The sequence below is a fragment of the Magnolia sinica genome, chromosome 4, assembly GCF_029962835.1.
Source record: "Magnolia sinica isolate HGM2019 chromosome 4, MsV1, whole genome shotgun sequence".
Classification (NCBI taxonomy): domain Eukaryota; kingdom Viridiplantae; phylum Streptophyta; class Magnoliopsida; order Magnoliales; family Magnoliaceae; genus Magnolia; species Magnolia sinica.
Window position 1 is genome coordinate 109,156,469 of NC_080576.1, and position 24,484 is coordinate 109,180,952.

General features: G+C 39.9%; 1 protein-coding gene across 3 annotated transcripts; it reads right to left on the bottom strand.

Moving 5' to 3' along the window:
- Positions 1-524: 524 nt before the first annotated feature.
- LOC131243762 (ATP-dependent zinc metalloprotease FTSH 8, mitochondrial-like) lies at positions 525-20,783 on the bottom strand. Of its 3 annotated transcripts, XM_058243322.1 has the most exons (8): positions 20,618-20,783; positions 20,298-20,538; positions 19,654-19,728; positions 15,803-15,936; positions 5,798-6,283; positions 4,381-5,148; positions 1,949-2,176; positions 525-1,129 (listed from the first exon to the last, which is right to left on the bottom strand). In XM_058243322.1, exons 1-8 carry the CDS (start codon positions 20,675-20,677, stop codon positions 656-658), a joined length of 2,466 nt encoding a protein of 821 aa, XP_058099305.1. In that variant the 5' UTR covers positions 20,678-20,783; the 3' UTR covers positions 525-655. The 3 variants fall into 3 exon arrangements, with proteins under 3 accessions (XP_058099305.1, XP_058099306.1, XP_058099307.1); XM_058243323.1 differs by lacking the exon at positions 19,654-19,728; XM_058243324.1 differs by lacking the exon at positions 20,618-20,783 and having other exon boundaries at positions 19,851-20,438.
- Between the last annotated feature and the right edge of the window lie 3,701 nt (positions 20,784-24,484).

A 24,484-nucleotide genomic window follows, 5' to 3' on the forward strand; every position in this document is an offset into this window, starting at 1 on the left:
TTGTACGAGAAAATGATGGCTATGGAAAATATGAAAAATACAAGGAGAGATTGGATAATCCGATTAGAGTGCCATATTTTTGCATCCTAGCCCATTAAATGTGATATGGACTTAATGGGTAGTTCAGATCAATCAATTGGAGCATCCAAGTGAACCGATTCAACTAGGAGCACTATAGCTTCTGGTGCTCTGAGAGCACCGGACCATTTCTCAACATCTCAAAAGAGAAATTATATATTACTTCCTCCCAAGCAGGGGTGCAACTCAGGCAGGTTGGGTGAGTTAAGGGTTGACCCGAGCCCGACCCAACCCAAATTCTAACCAAAGGTGCCAACCCAAATTCCTCTAGACCCGACCCAAATACATGTGAGTATTCCCAACCCGACCTAGTCCACCTGAATTTGCACAACCCAAACTCAAATCAGGTTGGTGTTTTTCAACCGAACCAAACCCAAGGACCTGGACAACCTGACCTGAACTCAGGTTTGGTTAACTCAAACTCATGCTGCAGCCCCACTCCAAAGTGACGTTTCAGAAAAAAATCAATACAATATATAGGTATGGATATGTTGATTTGTACAATTAGCTTTACCTGGAAAATAAAGAAAGAAAGTAACATTTCATGTTTGAAAAAAAAAAAAAACAACCTTGCTGACTACGTGGGGACCACCACCTCCCCATCCCTGTCGATTGACGGGGAAGTTTCATCCACCGACAACTGTTTGCTCTTCTTGTCTTCCTCTTGGAAGCCTTGCTTGAACCTGTCATAATTTGTGGGCTCACTTGACTTGAATGGGCGTGCCCCGAGGACCCGTACCAAGTCATCTTGGTGTAGGACCTCCTTCTCAAGCAGCAGCTCCGCAATCTTGGCTACATGCTCCTTGTGCTCCTCAATCAGCTCCACTGTTCGATCGTACGCCTTGGTCACCCACTCCCTCACCTCATGGTCGATGATTGCCCCCGTCTTGCTGCTGTAGGGTTTGGTCATCTCGAAGCCATCTTCCCTTTGTGGGAAGGAGAGGAGCCCAACCTTGTCGCTGAATCCATAAACTGCAACCTGTGCGTAGGTCATCTTGGTCACTTTCTCCAAGTCATTTTGGGCTCCGGTCGAGATCTTTCCCAACAAAACCTGCATCCGATCAGAAAAATCAAACAATTACAAATTTTCTACCATTTCTAGAAGTAGGAGAGTTTTCCCAATAAAGAATCACATTGTCTTGGATTTGAGGATATGTAAATTGTGTTTGGATCCTCAGAATGTAAAAGTAGGGTCATGGTCCCATAATACAGGAAGCTGACCTCGGTTTGATCGTGCATCCCCAAAAAGCTCCCACATTGTAAATCTATGCGATCTAAATATGACTATTTCTCCACAGGATGTGGAATGCTGCTGCATTTCATTTTTCTAATGTTTGTGGACACCAACTTGAAGCATTAGGATAGTTGCATCGAGATCTTTTGGGCACAGCCAGCCACCAAATCCATGGTCTGGATCATGAAACCATTGGCCCCCACTTGTAATGAGGACCTGTGGATGTAAGGGATAGTTTGGCAGATTGGATCCCCCCTTTTTTACTCCAGAAGGAATCCCTGAGATTTTCTTTCTATCAGTTGTGTTTGGCAACCTTGATTTTCAATATGTGGAATCCAGAAACTGTGCTTGGCAACATGAGATTTCAATAAATTTGGAAAATAAAATAAAAACTGTTGATAAGGGTTGCAAATCCAAGAGTTTTACAAGCCAGCTTTTTTGTTGATATTAAAAATGGCTCAAAATGAGGGGCAACCTGGAGGTCACCAAACATGAGAACTGCGGCCTTTTGAATTTGGAATCGAAATCCAAGCCCCAATTCCTGGTTGCCAAACAGCCCCTTACGGAATTACTCTTTCCTAATTTTTCATATGAAAAGCATTTACAAAATTTACTGTATAGAAGGGGCTATTGTACCTGTTCGGCTGCTCGTCCACCTAGAGTCATGCATGTCATATCAAAGAGCTGCTCTTTGGTCATGAGAAGATTTTCATTGGGAACATACTGAGCAAACCCTAATGCTGCAGTTCCACGAGGAACAATTGTGACTTTAAGCAAGGGCTCTGCATGCTCCAAAAACCATCCAGCAACAGCATGGCCAGATTCATGGTAAGCGACAGTTTGGCGCTCCAGCTTGCTGATTACCTGCTTAATCAGCGGTGGTAATTGTAAGGCATACAGATATGATAAAAAAAATTTCTAGTTCAAATACCATAATTACATAAATAGTCCAAGAATTTGAAATATTCATAACCAATCTTTCGTTTCGAAATATTATTTTTTTCCAAAATAATTTGGATATCTCTGCAATATATGTCACCAATAGCTTTGGACATTTTTGCCCTTGCAATTAGTCTTCACTGAATTGGTAAAGAGAGGACAAATAAATTCGTTATAAAAATGTAGCTGCATGGCAGGGAACGGTTGAGATTTTGCCACAAGGGATAGCATGGTTTCACTTTCACCCACATCTTTTGATGCGTGTAACACACATTGGACCTCTCCATGTGACTAGCACTCTCACATGAAGCTAGGGAGACTGCGACAGAGGTGTGCACTGACCTTTCTGCGTGTAACCGGAACCCATATGAAGTGCTAGGTTGACATGCAACAAAAGCTGTGGCCCATCTTGATGACTGTGACATCCACTCTGTACATCTGTTACGTAGGTGGGGCACACACCTGCAATCCACCTCTCCTTTTTTCTCATGAGGTTCGCTCAGATACATCTGGGTCATCTTCCAATGATCAAAACCATTTATATAACATGTCTCAGTGGAAAGAGCAAATAAAAGATCTCAGTTGAATTATTTCTAACTCTTTGATAATTTGGCTCTTTTGCTAGGAACATGAACGGTTACCATAACCTTTTAATAATCAATTAGTTGAAATATTCAATCTGAGAACTTTTTGGTGCATTTCCTAAATGGTTTGTGTCATTGAAAAGGACCAAATCCAATGGCTAGAGTGCCGATGTATTTAATTGTAATACACTGGGAGGTATTCGAGCAAACCTTGTTTTTTCTCCCCTCCAAATCTCTCTTCCTTTTATCACTCTATCCCCTCCATCCATGTGCATTGCACATGCCATACCCCCTGGTGTTGAATAATAACAACTAAATTGAAGAACAGAAAAGCAAGAATTCAAAATCACTTGCAGATATATCGGCAGAAATGGATTATACAACGGGCTAATGGCTGCAAAACATGAAAATGAGAATGTACAAGCAGCAAAACAACAAGCAAACAGGATTCACAGACTGCTAACATAAGCAGATTTCTTTTTCTTTTTTTTTTTAAATGACTGAGCTGAAGACCAAGTCATGCCAAAGGTGCCAGTTGCTGCTACGCAAAGTGAATATGAATAATACAAGACATGAGTTTGCAGCATCCAGAGTTCAAAACAGCTCATATTTATCAATTTGCAAGCTAAGTAAAAGAGACTCTGATTTGATTTTCTCATTAAAATGGTCTGCACATGTTTAAGAAATGGCAATGGATACAGTTGCAAGCAAGGAAAGAGGCTCATGTTGAAAAACACATCCCTAAGGCCCTGTTTGGGACCAGACAAATGAGAATATGAATTTCGTAAATCCATAAACTTGTCAAATTCATGGATTTGCATTTGATATGAATTTTGCCAAATCTCCAAGTCGACTGATTGGAAATCAAGCTACGTATCCATGGACTTGGGAGCCATTTATTTCAATAAAATAGCTTTTATTGGTTTAAAGAAAGTCTCTCATTTTATGGACTTGCAGTCTCTTTAGGGCATGTTTGTATACGCGGAATCCAAGGCAAGATAATGAGAAAAAAAACAAATTATCCAATGATGGATTCGATGAGACTATTGAAAAATGGATGCCAATTTTGAGTTCTTATTTGGCTAGCAAATGGAAATCTCATATTCCTCTCACAGTACTCAGTTTGCTTGTGCCAAGATTCCAAATTATGGAAACGTATGACTACTTGGTGGAATCCATCATTTTCTTTGCTATCCAAACAACACAACTCATCACATCAAGGGAAACCCCTTTTCCTTTTCCACTGTTTGGCATGGAATCCATGGTTTCCAAACATGGCCTTCATTTTTTTTAGGGGATTCGGATCTGCCCCAAATCCATGGAATTATGGGGGAGTGGATTTGGAAAATCCATGGACATCGCAAACCCCCAACAAAAGAAATAAACATGGGATATTTGAAATTCATGGATGTTACAAATCCCTGCCTCAAATCCCTCACCCTAAACAGCTCCTAAATGAAACAGAATGGCGGATTTGCAGAACAACATTGTGTAGAGAAAGAAACAAGTAAATCAACAACATGAAAGAATTTGGATATCAGTTACCCTGTTTTTCTTCTCCAAACCACCAACGATCCTATCGATGGCTGCCTCAAAATGTTTCATCTTGACTTGTGTTTCCTCATTCCTTGCCGCAATTAGAGCAGCCTCATTACAAACATTGGAAATGTCAGCTCCAGCAAATCCAGGAGTGAGGGCTGCCAGCCTCTGAGAGTAAAATGATGGTTCACGATCAAGTTTAATCTTTTTCAGATAGATCTGAAATATCTGATCACGGCCTTTGATGTCGGGTTTGTCAAGGGTGATTTGACGATCAAATCGGCCAGGCCTTAACAGGGCCTTGTCTAAGATGTCTGGTCTATTGGTGCCAGCAAGTACGACAACTCCAGAAGTCGTCCCAAATCCATCCATTTCTACAAGCAACTGATTAAGAGTACTTTCACGCTCATCATTGGCACCTGAGAACCCTCCGCGGCCCCTTGCTCGACCAATCGCATCAATTTCATCAATAAAGATTATACTGGGTGCACATTGTCTGGCTTCTGAGAACAGGCTCCTTACTCTTGATGGTCCGACCCCAACAAACATTTCCATAAAATCTGAACCAGAAATTGATAAAAATGGCACACAAGATTCGCCAGCGGTTGCTTTTGCAAGAAGCGTCTTCCCAGTACCAGGAGGACCTACGAGCAGAGCACCTTTTGGAATTTTCGCTCCCAATTCTTCATACTTTTTTGGATTCTTGAGGAAGTGCACAAACTCCATGATTTCTTGCTTTGCCTCGTCACAGCCAGCAACATCTTTGAAAAACACCTGAGAGCATAAGTATTCCAAATATATACTAAATCCTTTCGAGTAAATACAGAGCGAATTGGAGAAAGGTTATGTAAATAACTACTTAATAAGGAGGACAAATCTGCAGATTCAGGGAAAAATATATGGTAAATGTTTAAAGTTCAAACATAAGGATAATAATTTCACAAAAAAACATAAGCAGAATTTTGCTGGCATGACTCCCTTTTTTTTTATATGAAAACATGCTCCCTATTTGCTGCTCTCCCAATGTTGCTTGGCCTTGCGCCTCACCAAGTGGTGATCTAAACCATTCATTTAGTAGGGACGAAGATGGATCCATGTGGGGAAAACATCCAATTGATCAGAGAAACTCACTGTCTGCACAGAAGTATTAAATGCGAATCATTTTTGCTATCATTTGTATGGAGAGTGAAGGCATTTGATCAGTGGGATTCTTGCCATTCTGGCCACATAACCCATTCACGGAGTGACCGACTGGAAGTACAATCTGGACCACCACATGGTGAAGCAAAAGGCGAATGACAATGGTGAGCAACACTAGCAAACCAGAAATAAGGAAACCTGTATAAAATACCAAATAGGACAACCCAGCTACGCACATGTTGAAGAGACCCCAAAACAAAGGTAAGTGAAATGCATAGCTAACCTTGTTTTTGGCATTCTTGTCCAATTTTGTCACATGAGCTTTTCCAATATTAAATATGCCCCGGCCACCTTTTCCTCCACTTCCCCCTATGCCAAATCCACCCTGCATTCTCCGCCCCATGTACATAAGTGATCCCAGAAGCAAGGCTGTTGGAGCGAATCGCAACAATTCTTGATACCAAACCAATGCAGAGACATACGTAACCGGAACATAATCATGAGGGTCTATCCCTAATGCTTCTTGGGCTTCCTCCAACTTCTCTTCAAATGATTCAACACTCCCAATATTAAAATAAAACTTGTACTGGCTTGCACTTCCTCTAGCAGGGGTATTAGTCGTAGGTCCTTGGAAAACATCATCATTGGTTTGATTAGTAATCTGTGGGGAGTTCTTGACATACACCTTTGCAACGGATTTGTTGGAAAGAACGATGTGATCTACCAAACCAGGCTCCAGAAGCTTGTTTTTGAACTCTTGGAAACTTATCTGTGAAAATTAAGCATATGGCAATCATTAATTTCATAATGTCTAGTACATGTAATGAGAATTGCTAGGGGCAAAAAAGTATCCTTCATTAGTCATTTAAAACAACTAAACCATGCAATATGAAAGTACGTGAGAAGGGTTTTAGCCAAACGAAAGGCAATTTAGGTAGTTTATAGTGAAGCTATGTTATAAGACAATTCACGGTCCCCCCCTCCACCAAAGGAAACCTACTTTTACAGCCATTTCTCACCTATCTACCATGAATTGCAAACCATTACCTCTCTCTCCATGTATTGCACATGCTGGTTTCACTAGTCATCAATAATGCAACGACAATGAGTTAACAAGAAAATGTGCTAATGTCCTGGTTGTGTAGTTGGTTCTATCCTCAATGGTGGTTCAAAATTTAGTGGCAAGTTCATCCACTAAGCATTACTATCACTAACAAGCAGGTAAACAATAGAACCATTTCTGACTCAAACAAATGAGTTTCTTATATGATGATTAGAAGCAAGCAAGCCCCGACACAGCAACAACTAAAGAGAAATACAATGGTGACTCACAAGAGCAGAATTTGAAATCCAACCGTCCCCAAGCACATCAATGTGGCATAGATCCGCAAAGGCAAGATGCATGTACCCACATTGGCAAGTTCTGGGAGAGAAAGGCTTTGAGATATTATATATGTAAGGATGAAATGGCTTCATGGGTTCATTTTAGTAGTAGCCACAACTAGAAGCAAAGGATGTCCAAAATAGAAATTGGAGAGAGGCAATCATGAAGAAGCAGTAGTAACCATGGTTTCAAAACTAAACCCTTCTCAAAACTTGACCAAGTCATCTAGGTGTTTTGAGTTTTTTTTTAAATTGTTTAATTTTTTATCATTTATGCATTTGATAGTACATTCCTTAAATACATATTTCAAGGTTGTACATTCCTTATATTTTAAAATAGTTATTTCTTAATGAATGTTTGGTTTCCACCAGTCTACTTCATGTCTTTGTTCCGGTGCCCTAAGTCGGTGTTGGTGGATAGATTGAAGAAGCTAAGGTGGGACTTCCCTTGGAGCAGAGCGTGGGAAAGCCACAAATTCTACCTTGTCAAGTGAGACGAGGTGTGCAAACCGTTAGCTGAAGGGGGGAATAGGGATTAGACATTTAAATAGCATGAATGAGGCCCTTCTTGGTAAATAGTTGTGAAGGTTTGCTTTAGAAGAAGGAAGGCTTTGGAGAGAACTGATTACTCATAAATACAGAGTTGAAGAAGGGGTGTAGCATACAAAAGATTCTTCCCATCACCAGATGTTCGCACTTTGTTGTCCTCAATGCAGGTGAAGTTTTGAGAAGGGGTGGCTTTCTTGTTGAGTGATGGTAATTGGATCCAGTTTTGGGAGGATCGGTAGCTTGATGTGCAGACTTGTGGGTACTGCGGTGTAGGCCCCTCTGTGTAGGAAGGACCTTTCGGAGGAGGAATTGGAAGAGTTTATGAAGCTCTTGTCTCACCAGCAGGCTGCAGCCCTATCAAGTCTCTAAAGGCAAGAAAGATTCTATTGTACGGAAAGAGGGTTTGCTCAGGTCTGTTTTCAGTTAAATCTTTCTATAAGATTATTCAGAAGTCGGCCAGTCAAATGCAAGTTGCCATAACATTGTTCGCTTGGTTCTATGGTGCCCCTCCCAACTGCTAAGGTCATGGCATTCGCGTGGCTAGTGGGAAGAAAGAAAGTGCTTACCATCAATAATCTCCAAAAAAGGTCTATGATGTTCACGAATATACATTCTATGTGCATGGAAGACATTGAATCAATTAACCATCTTTTCATTCATTGTGGATTTGCTCAGGAGGCGTGGGCTACTGTCCTTGGCATCTTTAGCATTGCATGGGCAATGCCAAAATCCGTAGAATACCGGTCAATGAGGTTGTTAGGAGAATCAAGATAGATGTAGTGGGTTGGGCATCTGGTCTGGATTCTGTGGATGCTTGTATTGTTTTTGCCCTTTCAGGGTTGTAATTCTTTGTGCCTTCCTTGGGGGGCAAGGAACAACCGATGCTTCTATAACCGCCGGGGTTTGGTCAATGAGGTTGTTAGGAGAATCAAGATCGATGTAATGGGTTCGGCATCCAGTCTGGATTCTGTGGATGAGTGTATTATTTTTGTACTTTCAGGTTGTAATTCTTTGTGCCTTCCCTTGCGCTGGCCGCTCTTAATAAATAATTTTTACCTTCCAAAAAAAAAACAAAAACAAATGTTTACTTTCCAATTGAGTTTTACTGAGTCCACAAGTTAACTTGAACCAGAAGGTTGAGTTGAGTTTAGTCGAGTTTTTGGGTTTCCAAAACATGGCTGCAACAACTTCAATTAAAAATCTCAGCAACTGTGGGCCAAAGCAGTGAACCATTGCATCCCTTTTGATAGAAATACTTGAGCACTGAGATAACACCTCTATCTGATCCTTAGCAGTATTAGCACAACATTGGCAAGGTAATGTTATATTTAGAGCTTCAACAAAAGCAGTTGCAACACCCAGATCCATAGCTCAACTGGCAGACTGAGTGGAGATACCTCGTTTCAAAACTTGAGGTCTTGGTATCGATCCCTAGTGGGGGTGGCTAACACGGAGTGTGTGTACTGACATGGGTGTGTACTAACAAGCTAACCCAAAAAAAAAAAAAAAACCAAAAGCAGTTGCATGTCAATTTTTAACAGACAGCAACAAGATCCAGCTATTTGGGTCTTGTAGGTCTCAAGTACAAAAACAACCATTTGATACTCATGGAGGCATGGCATGAGCTGATAACAGCAAATGCTTAACCTTTCGGCTTAATGATGTGGACATCAGTGGTCATCACATGTCCCTGCATCACTTAACTTTTATAGTTTCAAGTCATATATGATTTTCAGCATATTTGACAAAATTATAATTAAAGAAATCCCGTGGATTGTTGTTGGATTTTCAGCATATTTAACATGGGTTGTAGTTTGTGGCACCTTTTTGGAAAATGGAGGTAATTGGCTTTTCTTTTTCTTTTCTTTTGGTGACCTTGCAGTCATCACTCGCAATTAGAAAAGATCTATTCCTAATTCTTACAAGGATCAACTCACTCAACTCTTACACTTTTTTAGCACTCGGCTCTTCATCTTGAATTAAATAGTTTTGGAAGTGCCTCTGAAGGAGAGTGTCTCCTGCCAAAATGTTAATTTAGGTTCTTTGGTAGCCATCCAGTCTATTTTGTGAATATACGAAATATACCATTAGACTATGCTTGGCAGGCTTGTCTCACTGCATGTAAAGGAGCAAATGCATAACTGGTCCTGATCTTAATTGGACCCATTTGAGTTATCTGGGTAAAAAAATACTGCCCCGATTACTAAATGTATCAGGTCCAGGACCTCTCAAACATTGAACCCAATTTTTACTGGTTCCAATTTGGACAAACTTAGAATGGACAGAACTGACCCAAACCCAGCAAAGAGTGAACCTTTAAATTTCCAAATATATTTAGACTTTACCGTACATGTCTACGATAGGACATATATGAGTACAATTCTACTGGTTGACCCTATATTTTGATTTTGACTACTATATATTCTCCATGGATGATTTTTTTTTAAATCCAGTGTTAGAATAGTTTATGGAGGACAATTTATTCTTGTATTTATTCTTAAATTCTTCTCAACTTTTACCTACAATGGGATAAGACCATGTGCTTTTGAAGCTTATTTACCAAGACACAACCAATATATTTGGGGCATCATTTATGTGAAAACCCAACAATACTTCCTAGAGCTGACCGAAACATGACCCATTAGATAAATGGGTCAGATCTAGATTCTGGCTTAGACCTTGTTGGCGTGTGAGTGTGGCATAGGCAAGGACGTTGATTTTAGCAAAAACTAAACAAGGCAAGGTTGATTTTTTAAGGTTTTCTCCCTCTGCAAGAGAATATTTTCTTCAAAAAATCACGCTTTTTATTTCGATCCATATTCATCAACTCTATCATATGTATGGCCTTAAAAGTCCTATATAAACTAAAATACCAACAATAAAGATCCAAAGAGATCTTTCAAAACTAGAATTTACTAATTTTAGATCTAAATCATATTCTAAACATTGACATCTAAATGTTAAATCCAAAAATTAAAATAACAACTAAAGATGTTTAGAATCTTAATTAAAAGATCTTCCAAAATATATGCTGAGTATGGGCTGTTTTACCTCCAACCCCACAATTAAAGGGGGTCTATCTAATGGCGATGGATGGCCCGTATGCATCAATTCCTCCTGGCACCGAAATAACCTGTCTTGAGTTGATAATAGATGTAATCCATCAGATCAAGCTGACCTTATAATGGGTCTTCCTTGGCTCTGGTTGCAGTTGATAGTAAAGGCTTATGCATTGGATCGGCATCACTTGCATCAGATGGTGCCATAGATCACAGCATCTGTTCTGCATTCTAGGCTTTGGCTCCCACTTCTACAGTAATGGACTTGTGAATCTATTGGCTCCTTATTGATGCGGTGTTGTCCTTATCATCTGATCATCGTTGGGATGGAACAACATGTCCATCTAATGCGGAGCATTTTCATTCCAGGCTAGAGTGGGGTGGCATGTGGGATGCAGGGGCACACTAGGGCAGGCGACCCGCGGAACCCATGGATTTGGAGCCCACGAGGAGGGTTCGGCCGAGAACCTAACCCATGGATTTGGAGCTTGGGCTTATGAGATAAAGAGATTAATTCTCCACGCTCTATCAGTTCGAGCTTTTAGAGTAAGTGGTTAATTGTCCTGCATCAAATTGGTATCAGAGCGGGAAGTCTCGTATTCCAGACTCATCACCAAGGGTGATTAATGCGGGGGCATTTTCACACCAAGCTCGAGTGGGGTGGCCTGTGGGATGCAGGGGCACACTCGGGGTGGGCGGCCCGCAGAACCCATGGATTTGGGGCCCATGAGGAGGGTTCGGCCAAGAACCTAATCCATGGATTTGGGGTCTGGGCTGTGAGATAAAGGGATTAATTCGCCATGCTCTATCAGTTCGAGCTTTTATAGCAAGTGGTTAATTTTCGTGCATGACCATCTCAATGATACACACCGTAGAACATTCCAATTCAACTATTGAGCTACCCCTTAACCCGACCATTAATTCAATATTTCTTCCATCAACTAACCCACCCATTAATTCATAGACAGATTCATCCATCAATCCACCAACTTTCTTTTGGCATGTATCTTCTTGGATCAGTGTTTCACCCAACACATCATTCGTTGGATCATCACTGGATGTTCAAACACTTCTTCTAATGAATCTTGGATTAGTTTTTTATTCAAATTCTCATATTTTTCACAAAACTTGAGCTCCATTCTTCTTCTTCTTCAAATTCATTAAAAATGGAAACGGGCACAAATTGGAATAAGAGGCGAGCAGCTGCCCATAGTCAAAGCAAAGCCAGGCCACAATGCAACAAACACAAAAACCTTCCACTACTCATGGTTAGGCAAAATTATTTAACCAAAATACATGAGGCTGAATATGACAATCAGCAGGACAGACAACCCTCAAAACAGAACAACTAACCTCATTGAACTGCAGACAAAGTGACCTGGGCTCCATATCTCCACTCCGGGCGCAAATATGGGATCAAACAACACTTGCGCATATTGGCAAAGGCGGGCCCACTCGAGAATGTTAGCTTTGATTTTATCGAATAATCCCACTTGCATGATTTGCTCTTCCATTAATATGTAGTCATTTATTTCCTTCCAGATCTCCTAGTGCATTGCTAACAAAGCAGGCATCCTAAGACCTAATCGCCAATTACTTTTATCCTTGAAATGATGCTACCCTAATTACTAAATTCCTCAAGAAGACTCTCCCTCATTCTATGGGAAAAGAGAGAAGCAATGCCTCAATAAATCATCTGCCATCGAACAGTGAAGGAAGGGATGAGGAACAGTCTCCTGTTCAACCTTGCACATGACACATTCATTCGGTGTGATGAGACCTCTACATTTTAAATGGTTGGCTGTTAAGATTTTGTCTTTAACTGCCAGCCAAACAGAAGGCAGCCTCTTGACTCTCAAGGGATCTACAATTGTCACAACAATCTTGGGGGAAAAAATCATACTTTTCATCTTGTGAAAAACAGATCTCATTGACAACTTCCCAAAAGTTGTCACTTCCATCTTCTCGAGTCCTCATTAACCAAGAAAACTGAATCTAGAGAAACCAGTAAAAAGCTGAAAATCACCTACTTCTTCCACTTTCAGGGTCCTTCTAAATGTAATGTTCGATACCAAGAAAACTGAATCTTGATAACCGCATATTTCTGCTTCAACAAAATAAAAAAACAATCTCAGGATATTTTCAGCTATGGGACTGTCACCAAGAGAAGGATCTTCCAAGTGATCGTCTCTTCAACCATGAGAACAATCTGGTGGAACACCATCGGAACTGCTAACATAGAATTCCAGGACTTTGCCGCCTTCTACTACATCTATGTCATTGTTGTCAAATTATCCAATCGACCTAAAATATGATAGAGCATTCCCTCCATGCAGTCATATCTCCTTACTATTTCCTGCATGAAAATTTTCTTGCTGCTCACCATTGATCTCAAACAAGCCCATGGATAAACTTCTGCTAATACCAATTTGATGCAGGGTTGATGAGTGAGGAGAAGAAGAGAAGAATAGTTTTTTGCAAAACCACACAAAGAGGTCGATGTTTTAGGGTTTTCTCCTCTGCAAGAAAATATTTTCTCAAAAAAATCACTTTTTTTTTTTAATTCTAATCTATATTCCAGTCTTAAATGATCATATCAAAATGACCAAAACATCCCTAGTATCGGTTGTTTTGCATCCAGCCACACAATCAAAGGGCGTCTATCTAATACGGTGACAGAGGGCCCATATGCATCAGACCATTGTCGATGTGAGCCCCTACCATCACTGTTTCTGACAGCCCAGGTAAAAGAAGAAGGTTGATGTTTGGTGGGTAGCCAATCATAGAACTTTTGCAAATATACCTTCTAAAAGGCCCCCCTAATTTCCTCAAAAAGGATAAGACAAGATTGATAACTTTTCAGCAATGCTCCCATTAATTTTGTGGACCTTTTCTGTTGCTGACTATCAATGGAAAAATTATTAACAAAAGAGAATCAAGGGACAGAATGAATTCCTAATGCAAAACCCAAAGCTACACCCACTTTAGCTAACATATCAGAGATAATATTTGCCTCCTCCATTCTTTCTTTTCTTTTCTTTTGCATTGTTAAACAAAATGTTTAGAGCACTAAGAAAATCAATTCACACAGCTTGGACCTCTCTTTATACCACAATTTTTAAAACTCAAACACTGGATTCAACTCGAAAGAATGTCGAGTAGAGTCGAGTGACTAGATCAGCTTTTTTTGAGTCTCGCATGGCAAAATTAGGAATGTTTAATATTTAAAAATTATAAATATCGTAAAAACATTGGCGAGCCGACTCAAGTTTAGGTGAGATTTTTGAGTTTTGTCGAGTTTTTCCAAGTTTACTTGAGTTTGAGTTGACTGAGTCTTGACCAAATAAAAAATTTTCAAGTCTTAATGAAATCTAATTGAGTCAAGTCAGCCTCCTTTGAGTTTTTAAACAAAGATTTAGATGCCCACAAGATGGCGTTTGACGCTAACGCTTCACGTGAATTGAAACACAGGCACACCGCACATGGACTGCTAGGCTTTAAGGGTGGCAGGACAATGGACAACCAGAATCACAGCCTCGTTACTTTTTAGGTTCTTCATTGTATCATCGATTAAAGTACCTGTATCATTTCATGTGTTTTCAAACTCCCTCCCTCATTACATGTGTAGGTATCATTTCATGTGTTTTCAAAGTCCCTCCTTCCTTCATTTCATGTGTTTTCAAACTCCGTCCCTTTTCATGTGTAGGTATCATTTCATGTGTTTTCAAACTCCCTCCCTCCCTCTCACAAATAGCATGTTTTTTCTTTAATTATTTTTCTCACAGCCTGGCCCTCTGGTTACTTTTACGTTCTTCAATCATTGAATAAATTACCTTTAGGCTGCATTTGGTTCATGAAAATTTACGGAACAGAGTAATAATTTGTGATTTTAGACTTTCTACTCTAACCAGATTTCCTGAAATCATGGCTCTTTCTGCTGCACTGGAAAGAAAAAAGTTCTTTCGTATTCACATGAGTATCATCATTTCATGATTTTTGTAATTCTACTGAGTAGAAATCCCAAAAAATTGCAAGTTATTTTCCTCATGGCCCAACTCAAATGCATCCGTACAGTCACCAAGAGAAGCAGAAGAGAAAATATTTAAGTTGCACACCCAGTAGAATTTCAGATGAAGCTTCTCTCAAAAAAAAAAAAAAAAAGGAAAAGGAAAGAAAGAAAGAAAAGGGGAGTTGGTTTTATACAGAAGGAAAAAAAAAACCCCTCAAATTAAAAGATAAAAAAGAGGAGCACTGGACCCCTAGAACATCAATTACAAATTGGAAAGAAGTGTAAGTTTCGGTAGCTGCTCTTTCAGGTGCATGATACTACAATTATAGAATTTCAGTAAAAACCACTAACTACCATGCAAGAAATAAATACATGATTGAGACAGATCTATTTTGCCAATGACCCTGAATGAGAATCAACAATAGGCATTGTTAACTATCATTGATGAGAAGCTTCAAGAACATCAACATGCATGTCGTAGAGAAGGCCAAAGAGCAATGAAATACATGACTGTTATATAGTAGTATTTCTTCTCAACTAAGTTCATTAAACAGAAAACAAAAGATAACAATGGATCCCTAGAACATCAAATAGAGATTGGATTACATGAAAGAAGTGCAAGTTCCGGTGGCTGCCCATTCGGATTGCATGATACTACAGTTCTAAAATTTAATTTCAAAGAAACCACTAAAACACCATGCAGAAATAAATGCCTTAATAGACAGATCTACTTTGCCAAAGACACCAAATGATAAAGAATGATGAGCATGTTAATTATCACCGGGAATGATAAGCAGCTAATTGTTATCAATCATTGGTAATTAACACTCACCTCCCCCCAACATAGACACACGCACGTGCACACACAAAAATAAACCTAAACGTATATCCATCTAGAGGGACATCATACTTTCCTTATGTTCAGGAGTTGGAAAGGTAGAAATTTATGCTATTTTATATGCCACTAGCAACTACTTTAAAAAATGAAAGCATAAAGGGATTCAAGGTTTTAAAAGATTGCACAAGAGATTTTGATCTTCACTGGAAAATAGTCATCAAAAGTACCCAATCTCTGCCTTTTTTTTCCTTGCCCCCGGGCAAGGTCACCTCTTCCCCATCAATGGAAAAACCTACCATTTTGTGAATTCCCCATTTTCAATGAAGGTGATACCAAGCTCTTCAAAAATAAAAAATTTACTAATAATAAAATTTGAAGGTGATACCAACAGGTAAGACAAGAAAAAGACAATGTGTTTCAATGGTTGTAGAAGACTGAAGAGATGCTAACCTGCTTCTGATCTTGAGGACCAAAGGAGATAGATGAAAGCATTAATCCAATAAACAGTAGAGGTGTCAAATAAGTTTGCAACTGCTTCACGAAATTTTCTTCAAAATTCCCCTGATCGCCCGTATTGGAATCCTCTGGAGTAGGCAAAAGGCACTGTTATTTTGGGTTATGCATGTGAACAAATCCTAACAGATACAAATATAGTGGTCTCAAAGAATTGAAGTAAAACATATCACAATTTTGAACTTACAGGAAACATCAAACAAAAAAAACAAAAAAAACAAAAAAAAAAGTCCACACTTTAAGCTTCCCTTAAAAAGATCTGATTAGCTAACATCTCATTCAACCATCCAGGGCATCATTTTACAGATGGTGCCACTAGATTTGAAATAAGACATGCTAAAAACACATTATGGAATCAATAAGAATCGAAATTGCATTTAACAACACAGAAAACATGGAAAATATGATAAGTCGGTGCTCAGCATTTGTCCCACGGAACTTTTCCTCCTAGATCAAAACACTGCCACTTATCTACTCAAATGAATCCATAGGGAATTTGCTTGCTCCAAAGATTTCTCTGCAACATCATTTGATTGCCCACATATAGCAATAGTGCTGGAAACTCTGCCTGTAGCCTGTAAGCAATGCGCCAGCCTGTCCCAAGCCCAGGTAAAGGAGTGGGGGTTCATGTCACATGGGCAGCCAATTGTAGAAACTTTGTCAAGAATAGTGAGAATTCCAATTTCAAATATGTTTGGGAAAATAGGATTCATAGAGCTGACCCCAAAAGGCTCAGATAAAGATATGACAACGATGTGACGACGATAATGATGACAATATGTAGCTATAGAGCCACAGGGTCTCCATACTATCTAATGTAAGTCCCATACCAAACCCATGATTATGAACCAAAACATAAACATACTCAAACACAAGGGTAATACAGCAAAGACTATCTTATCTCAATTCTGGCTTCGAAGTGATTCATCTATCATAGTTTGCCTTCATTACTGTTAGAATCCTACAACAAAGACAGGACATGTCTACCCTATACAATGAAGATGAAAAGCACTTAGCTATAGGATCCATAATTATTTGCCCAATACATCTTGCCTTTTTGGATAAATAAGCCCAGGACTTCTAAAATGATCTTCATAATCACCAGGAAAACCAATTGCTCTCTTCTTAACACCTGTAGCAATCCTAGCTTTCGGGAATAAATGCAAATATAGGTAAAACCTAGGTTCACAAAGCATGGGGGCAAGCAGGAGCAGATCCAGATACAAGAGCAGGGAAGTGAGAGCGGACTCGGATATAGGAGCAGGGAAACGAGCGCAGACTCGGATATAGGAGCAGGGAAACGAGCATGGACTCATATACAGGAGTGGGGAAGCGAGCGCAGATTCAGATGCAGGAGCAGGGAGGCAGGAGACTAGAATGCAGGAAGTGGCTGTTTCAAAAGGGCAGTGCTTGCAACTTACCAAATATACTGTTTTTGTATTCAAAAGGAAGCGGCTGTGCTTATGTTCTTACTCAAAAGGAAGCGGCTGTTTCAAAAGGGCATCCTGGGATTTTTTTGTTCATGAATTGGGTTTTAGGTTAGTAAGAGAGAAGAGAGGAGAAAGAGAATGAGAGAATAGTAAGTATGTAATTGCCAAACATACTTATGCAATGAATAAGTAGAAACGGAGATCAACTACTTGAGGCATAAGTAGCTTGAGCAAAACAAGAGAGAGAGAGAGAGGTGGCTGGTACAGGGTACAAATCAGACAGACCAACCCAACCTGACAAAAAAATGGTTCTGGGTCTGAAATTTGGACCCATGGAGAGCAGGTACATGGGTCGAGTCCAGGACCTCTCAAAATTAACCCAAACCGAACTAAATTTTAAATGGAATTAACTTGGAACATCTTAGAATGTAGCCAACCAAAACCCATGAAAGTAGTTAATAAGTCTAGGTAAGGCCAAATGTCTAATGTAAGTAATTAATAGTTAACTGAGGGAAGTGCAAAATAGGAAATGTCAGATGAGACCCAATGGCCATTTTTCTTTTTTTGATCGGTAGTGCTAGATTAGTTTATGGAAGACAATTTACACTTGGATTTGTCCTTAAATTCTTCCCAACTTTATCTAAAGATAGCATAAGACCATGTGCACTTAGAGCTTATTTGATTTAAACCGTGATACAACCAATATATTTGGGGCTTTATTGGTGTGAAAACCCACCTATAATTTTTATATACCCAACCTATGAGATGGATGGGCCAGGTCTGGATCCTCCTCTACACGAACCCAAACAACGAAACAAATGGTTCAGCTTATTTTGACTTGGAACCAACCTAGACCCAGCCCAGATTTTAATGGTTGGGTCTAGGGCCAAATTCTAACCTGATTATTAAATTGACCAGGTCCAAAACTCCCCTCAACTTGACCCATTTGCACCCTTAGTGGCTAGTTGTGGCAGAGAATAGAAGCTTGGTAGGGGAGAGAAAAAGGTAGGTTAGAAGAAGCAAGGAGGCAGTGTTAGGGTTTCACTTTCATCTCTTATGTATGTATTATATTTTATTTACAAAGTGCCCTTAAATACTTACAAGTCATTTAAAAAAATGTTAATTTTAATCATATTTGAGGAATTGGCTGATGCCGAGCTCGCAAACTTAGAGCCATGGCTCAAGCTTGGTGCACAATTAAGAAACGGATTTGATTTTCTGGCCCAGGACCAACCCTCAGGCTTGGTAAATTAGCCCAACCTGGCGCATGGGAGGTTGATCATTGGAGGACCAATGGGCCAGCCCTGCCCATTGACAGCAGTATACACACAATCAACAAATAATAGGAATGGGGCTCTCCCTATCTCTTCAATACAGTAACATTACTCAAAGTGCAGCAGGAGAAGATCCAACACCAACACGTTCTTTACTGGCTTCAAGCGGGAATGTCACTGAAAGACTTATCACGTATAAAGGAATTTTGTCAAATTCTCCAACCTCCATACAAAGAGAGGGTCCCAGTGCTATCTAGGCAAGGGAGATTACCTCACCATTTGTCACATCTGGTATATCTACAAAAAAATTGGTTAACCAAGTTGCTGTTTTCCTAATCTCATTATACAGGAAGGTCAAGCTCCTCAACATGCCCTCTTTTCTAAGCCAAGAAGCAACCGATTCAGACCTCCCCTCCACAATCACTGGGCTATTGTCCATGTCAACCATCAGTCTTAACAAGATCCATGATCCACAGCTAAGCATTAATGAGCCCTCTAGGATGACGAGAGAGAGAGAGAGAGGGCACTTGGGTATTGTCCTCTAAGTAGAAAACATATATTTGTTGTAATGCTAGCCCAAACATGAAAGCTATATTCACTCCTTTTGTTTCAACACGATGAACTTCGTGAATTTGACATATAGTAGGGTTTAATCCTTTTGAAGCTAATTCAACAACAACAAAATCATATTAATCATCATCAACATCAAGGTCTTCATCTTCCATAGTTTAGGCTCAGTTCGGGCATAACCTTAAAACCCTATTTGATGCTATTTAAAGTTACTCTAATTGCGCCAACCAAAAGAAGACCAATGCTTTTGCCTCAGGCAGTGTGTTCACTACTCATTTTTCTGTCAAACCAAATAACCATCCATCCTGACTGAAATGGAGCTAACACCTAAACATAAGTTAATGGACATTTGGTAATCCGATGTTGAGAAAAAAATTAAAAAGAAAAACAATAAGAAAAAACAACGTAACATCCAAAAGCCTAATTTATATTCTTGGAGTAAAAGTCATACCATTCATTCAACTCAATTTCGAATGCATAAATTGCATCAGGCAAGAATGTAAATACCACATACGTTTTGACTCAGATTTGCGATTATCGTTCCCTTTGGGAATTTCTTTTTTCTCCTTTGGATAGTAGTTCTCATAATCTACACATTCACATGAAATCAAACATAAATTAATTCCACGCAACAAAACCACCCAAAGATAAAAGAGGGGAAAAAAATATCGTCTCTCCTCTTCAGCTAGAAACTGTCCAAGTGATACAGACCATTCATCTGATCAGCTGTCCCACCATGAATCCATCCCGCTCAAAAAACTTTCTAAGCAGAAAAACATGTCCCCATGATCAGTGTATTTTTTTGCTCATTGGATGAGGACCCTTGGATAAACGTCCATTTAGTGACTACCAGCCATCGGGCTAAGATTGATTGACCCAAGAACTTCTCCGGCACACTGATCCAAAATGGACCAACTGCCAGCAACTGGAAAGAACAAGAGAGCTTCGTTGCTTGACCAAGCACAAAATACAAATGGGCCCCACATGGATGATGTGATAGGCAGCCTACCAAACGGACAGGTTAGCCACATAATTCATACATGATGGATCCTGGTGCACGAACGTTTCCTATCAAGTGAAAGCAGCCCCACTAAACGATCGGCATTCCAGACAATTGTATGTGTCCTCAAGGTAGAAACTCTTAACTCAATATCTTACTTTTCTTCTTCGGAGCTTCGCTGGAAAAGAACCGTCGAATTCTATGGTTTGCAAGCGCGAAATTCAAGTGCCACAAATAATTCCTCTTTGAAACAAAAACCCCCTTCTCAGCTCCGATCGATGTCAGATAGCCTCTCAAAAGCCCTAACCCTACATCCTCGCGCCGAACGGATGGCTGCGATCGCAGGATCAATTCGTTCCAAATCCCAGATCTTCCACTATAACCACCCAAAATCTCACTCTGAAATGCAGGAAAAAAATAATAAAAACTCAAAAAAAAAAAAAAGCAGAAATTTGTAATAAATAGAGAAAAATCTTACAGCTGTGAATCTCGAGCGATTAGAACGGGAAAGTAAACGTCCGATTCTGGAAAATATCATGTTTTGATGGAATCGAGCATGAATCAGAAGGGAATTTTAGCTTTACGTAGTTTGAGAGGTGGCAAGGGCAGAATGGGCAGAACAGATAATTTTTTTGCCCGATGGGCTTTGCTCTTTATAGGGTTCTCTTTCGGGAAGGGGACTTCATTTTAATTTTTTTTCAGACATGCACAGAACCAAACGCAAGCGCTCCACACGTGCCAAGATGGTACTCTTGTGAGAGATCCAAGATCTTCTTCAAGTGGGGCCCTTTGTTAGAGCTCCATGGACTTATAATTATGATGGTCCTCATTTCGTGTGGGACTATCATGTGTGTCGAATTTGGACTGTTCGTTGTGCATTTTATAACCGTTAATTCTGTAAGATTATGGCTCACTTGAAGAGATGAACGTCCTAAATTTTAGACCATGACATAATTACTGGTGCACCCCATCTGATGAATGGTATGGATCTCTTATTCTAATGATAAATTGGCACGTATGAAGAGTTTTTTGTTTCTGACATGTAGATGCTGGACTGCAAACGGTTACACGGTCCCGAAGAGGGAAAGAGCCGAACCACGACACGAAGCAGAGGTGAAAATGATTCTCACCGTTAGAAATCTTTTTAGGGCCCACCGCGATGTTTATTTGCCACGTAGACATGGACGAATTAAAAACATAAATATCAACTCCATCTAAAAGCCCTAATAAGTTTCAATGGCACGAGTTTAATCCCCACTATGTAGTTTACTTGAGCCTTCCATCTTCTTCATTTTCAACCCTCACTCTCAGATGATACCAAAAAATAAGTGGACAGCATGTATAAGACTCATGAGTCAAGGTGTCCACTCAAAGCACCTATATGTTCCTAGCTAGAGACAAGCCGAGTCGTTACTCTTACTCCGGTGGTAAACTCTTTCTACTTTCAGCGGCTAGTCAAGGGTTCGATCACCCATACATGGTGAAATTCCATAACTATGTGAGTGTGTGTCCATCGGCAACCTTGATGCATATTCTCTATATTCATGCACTTATCTTCTTTTTTTTTCATATGAAGCAGATCTCATCATCAAGTGGTCCATACCATGGGAAACAGCCGTGATTAATCACTTTAGAGCATTAGTCAAAAAATGTAGCAGATGCAATTACCAAGTGGACCACATCATACAAAGCAGTGGTGATTGACCATTATTAGACTACAAAAGTTTTGGATCAAGCTGACTTTTTTTTACTTTATTAATATCAAGTTTTGGATCACCTTATCTTTTGGTAATTTTTCCACCAGCTCAACATGAGGGGCACTTGGCCCTTGTATTGGGATTGTTGAAATTTTAAAAATTTTAATTCAAAAATTTGGAATAAATGCTTAAACGTATGAAAAGCACAAAATCATACTTTGATTTTAAGAGATGAAATAACTAAATCACCCTCATTCCAATTCATTCGATAAACTAAAAACACATGAATCAATATCAAATGGCCTACACGTGAATTCATAGTTTTTTAATGGTTTAATTGTTTTCTTAATGATTGTGGCCCACAAATAGTTGGATCACCTTATCTTTTAGCACGTGTTCCGCCTCCTCAACATGAGGAGCACTTGGCCCCTATATTAGGATCGTTGAAAATTCAAAATTTTAAGCATTTTTAATTTATTTTTAAATTTTTATTTTTTCAAAATGTGTTTGAACACTCAAAAGTCGCAAAAGCATGAAAGAATGATTAAATCACCCTCGTTTAGGGGTGCACATCAAATCAGTAGAATTGTGGAACCGAACCAAAATTGTTGGATTGGTCCAGTTTGGTCCGGTTTTAGATAGCATCGGTTCCAAATTTTGGAGATTCGTTGGATACAGATCGGTTATGGTTTGAGGTTGTGCAGAACCGAACCGAACCGTTGAACCGAACTGTTGATCCGAACCGTGGCCCGAACCATAGATCCGAACCATTACCCGAACCGTCGATCCAGACCGTCAAACCATGCCTTGACTAAAAAAAAAAAACCCTAAAGGTACCTGGACTCTCTACTCGCTACTCTGCTGCCGCCCGCCCCTTCTTGGCCTCTCTCTTAGTCTCTCTCTCTATCTCTCACCGTCTCTACTCGCTACCTTCCTACCCCCTCTCTCTCTACTCTCTACTCTCTCTCTATCTCTCACCGTCTCTATCTCAATCAAGTACTTAGCCCATCACTCGACCTATCACACCCATACCTCACATGTCACCTCTCGTACACAACCCATACCCCTCTTATACAAGCTACCCCAAAGTCAACTCTTACATCACTCCATCCATCCCTCACGCCCTCCCTCTTTGTAACACACACACACACACACACACACACACACTCTCTCTCTCTCTCTCTCTCTCTCTCTCTCTCTCTCTCTCTCTCTCCCATTCTGCTCCTATAATAATATAGGGTCTGTTACAGCAAATCGCCTCCTCCGTACAGATGCAGTGGGCGGCTGGACCGTCCAAATTCCAGCCCTCATTTTGGAATTTGTATGGTGCAGGCCAAACACCAAAATGCCAACCATGCTCACAAACAGAGCAGAAAATCTCATTTACCATAATGCAGCTCTTCATCCTGCGTGAAAAAACATCTACCTCTGAACAAATCTTTAACTGCTTCACAGATATTGCAAGAAAGAAATTCAATACTATTTTTTCAGTGTATTGAAACATGGTTTGGAAAGCAGATGATGAAATCAGGTCATTTGGAAACTGATTCATGCGAGAGATCCAACCATTAGGTGGGCCGTATTGTTTAGATCTTCTGGTTAAAAATCAGACCATTTCATTCCTCAGGCTAGCCAAACAGAGGCTCAAAATTGTTTCTTGCTAGCCATTCATTTGTTTTGTATGCTCTTGCCCAAAACTTGATTTTTTGCTAGCCATTCAATTTATTTTTTTAAAGATTTTCTCGGTAAAGCTAGAACCGTGGAACCGATCCGGAACTGAACCGTTTTTCATGGTCCGGTTCCGGTTCGGTTCCAGGGTACCAACGGTTCGGGTTCCGGTTCTAAAAATGGTGGAACCGTTAGGAACGGTTCGGTTCCGGTTTCACCCCATAACTGGACCGAACCAACCCGTGTGCACCCCTACCCTCGTTATAATTTATTAGATAATTAAAAATCACATGAATTAGTATTAGATAGCATGCATGGGATTTTATAGTTGTCTGAATAGTTTAATTGTTTTTTATGGTTGTGGCCCACCTATGATTGGATCACTTTATCTTTCATTTATCCAGTCATTATAATGAGATACATAGGTTGAAAGGGTCAAATGGCATACAAACAACACATGGACCCTATCATCCTCAACTCCACTCTTCAAGGGCTTATTTAGATACCACCAAGTAATAAGTTACCTTTTAACTTAAGTCATTGAGTTTCTTATTTCACTCAAGTTAGTTTGGCAAGCACCATGGTAAAAGTAACTTATATGCTAAAAACCACTTATCTTAATGAGTAAATTTTTTAGCCTTTTAAGTTATTACATTTCTACCTCTATCTCTCTCACTCACTGTCCATATCAAAAAAGGTCACATGTGATAGACTATCCACATCCAAGATAGGGCCCATGCGATGGACGATCCACATCAAAGGTGGGCCCCGCATGATGGATGACCCTATATTAACATGGGCCCATGTAATGGATGGTCCACACCAAAGGTCGCCCCTAATGATAAATAGCCCACATCAAAAGCAGGTCAATACAATGGATGGCCCACTTTAAACATGCGCCTATGCGATGGACGGTCCACATCAAAGGTGGGCTCCACATAATGGGCATTGGACATTGAAGATGGGCCCCACACGATGGA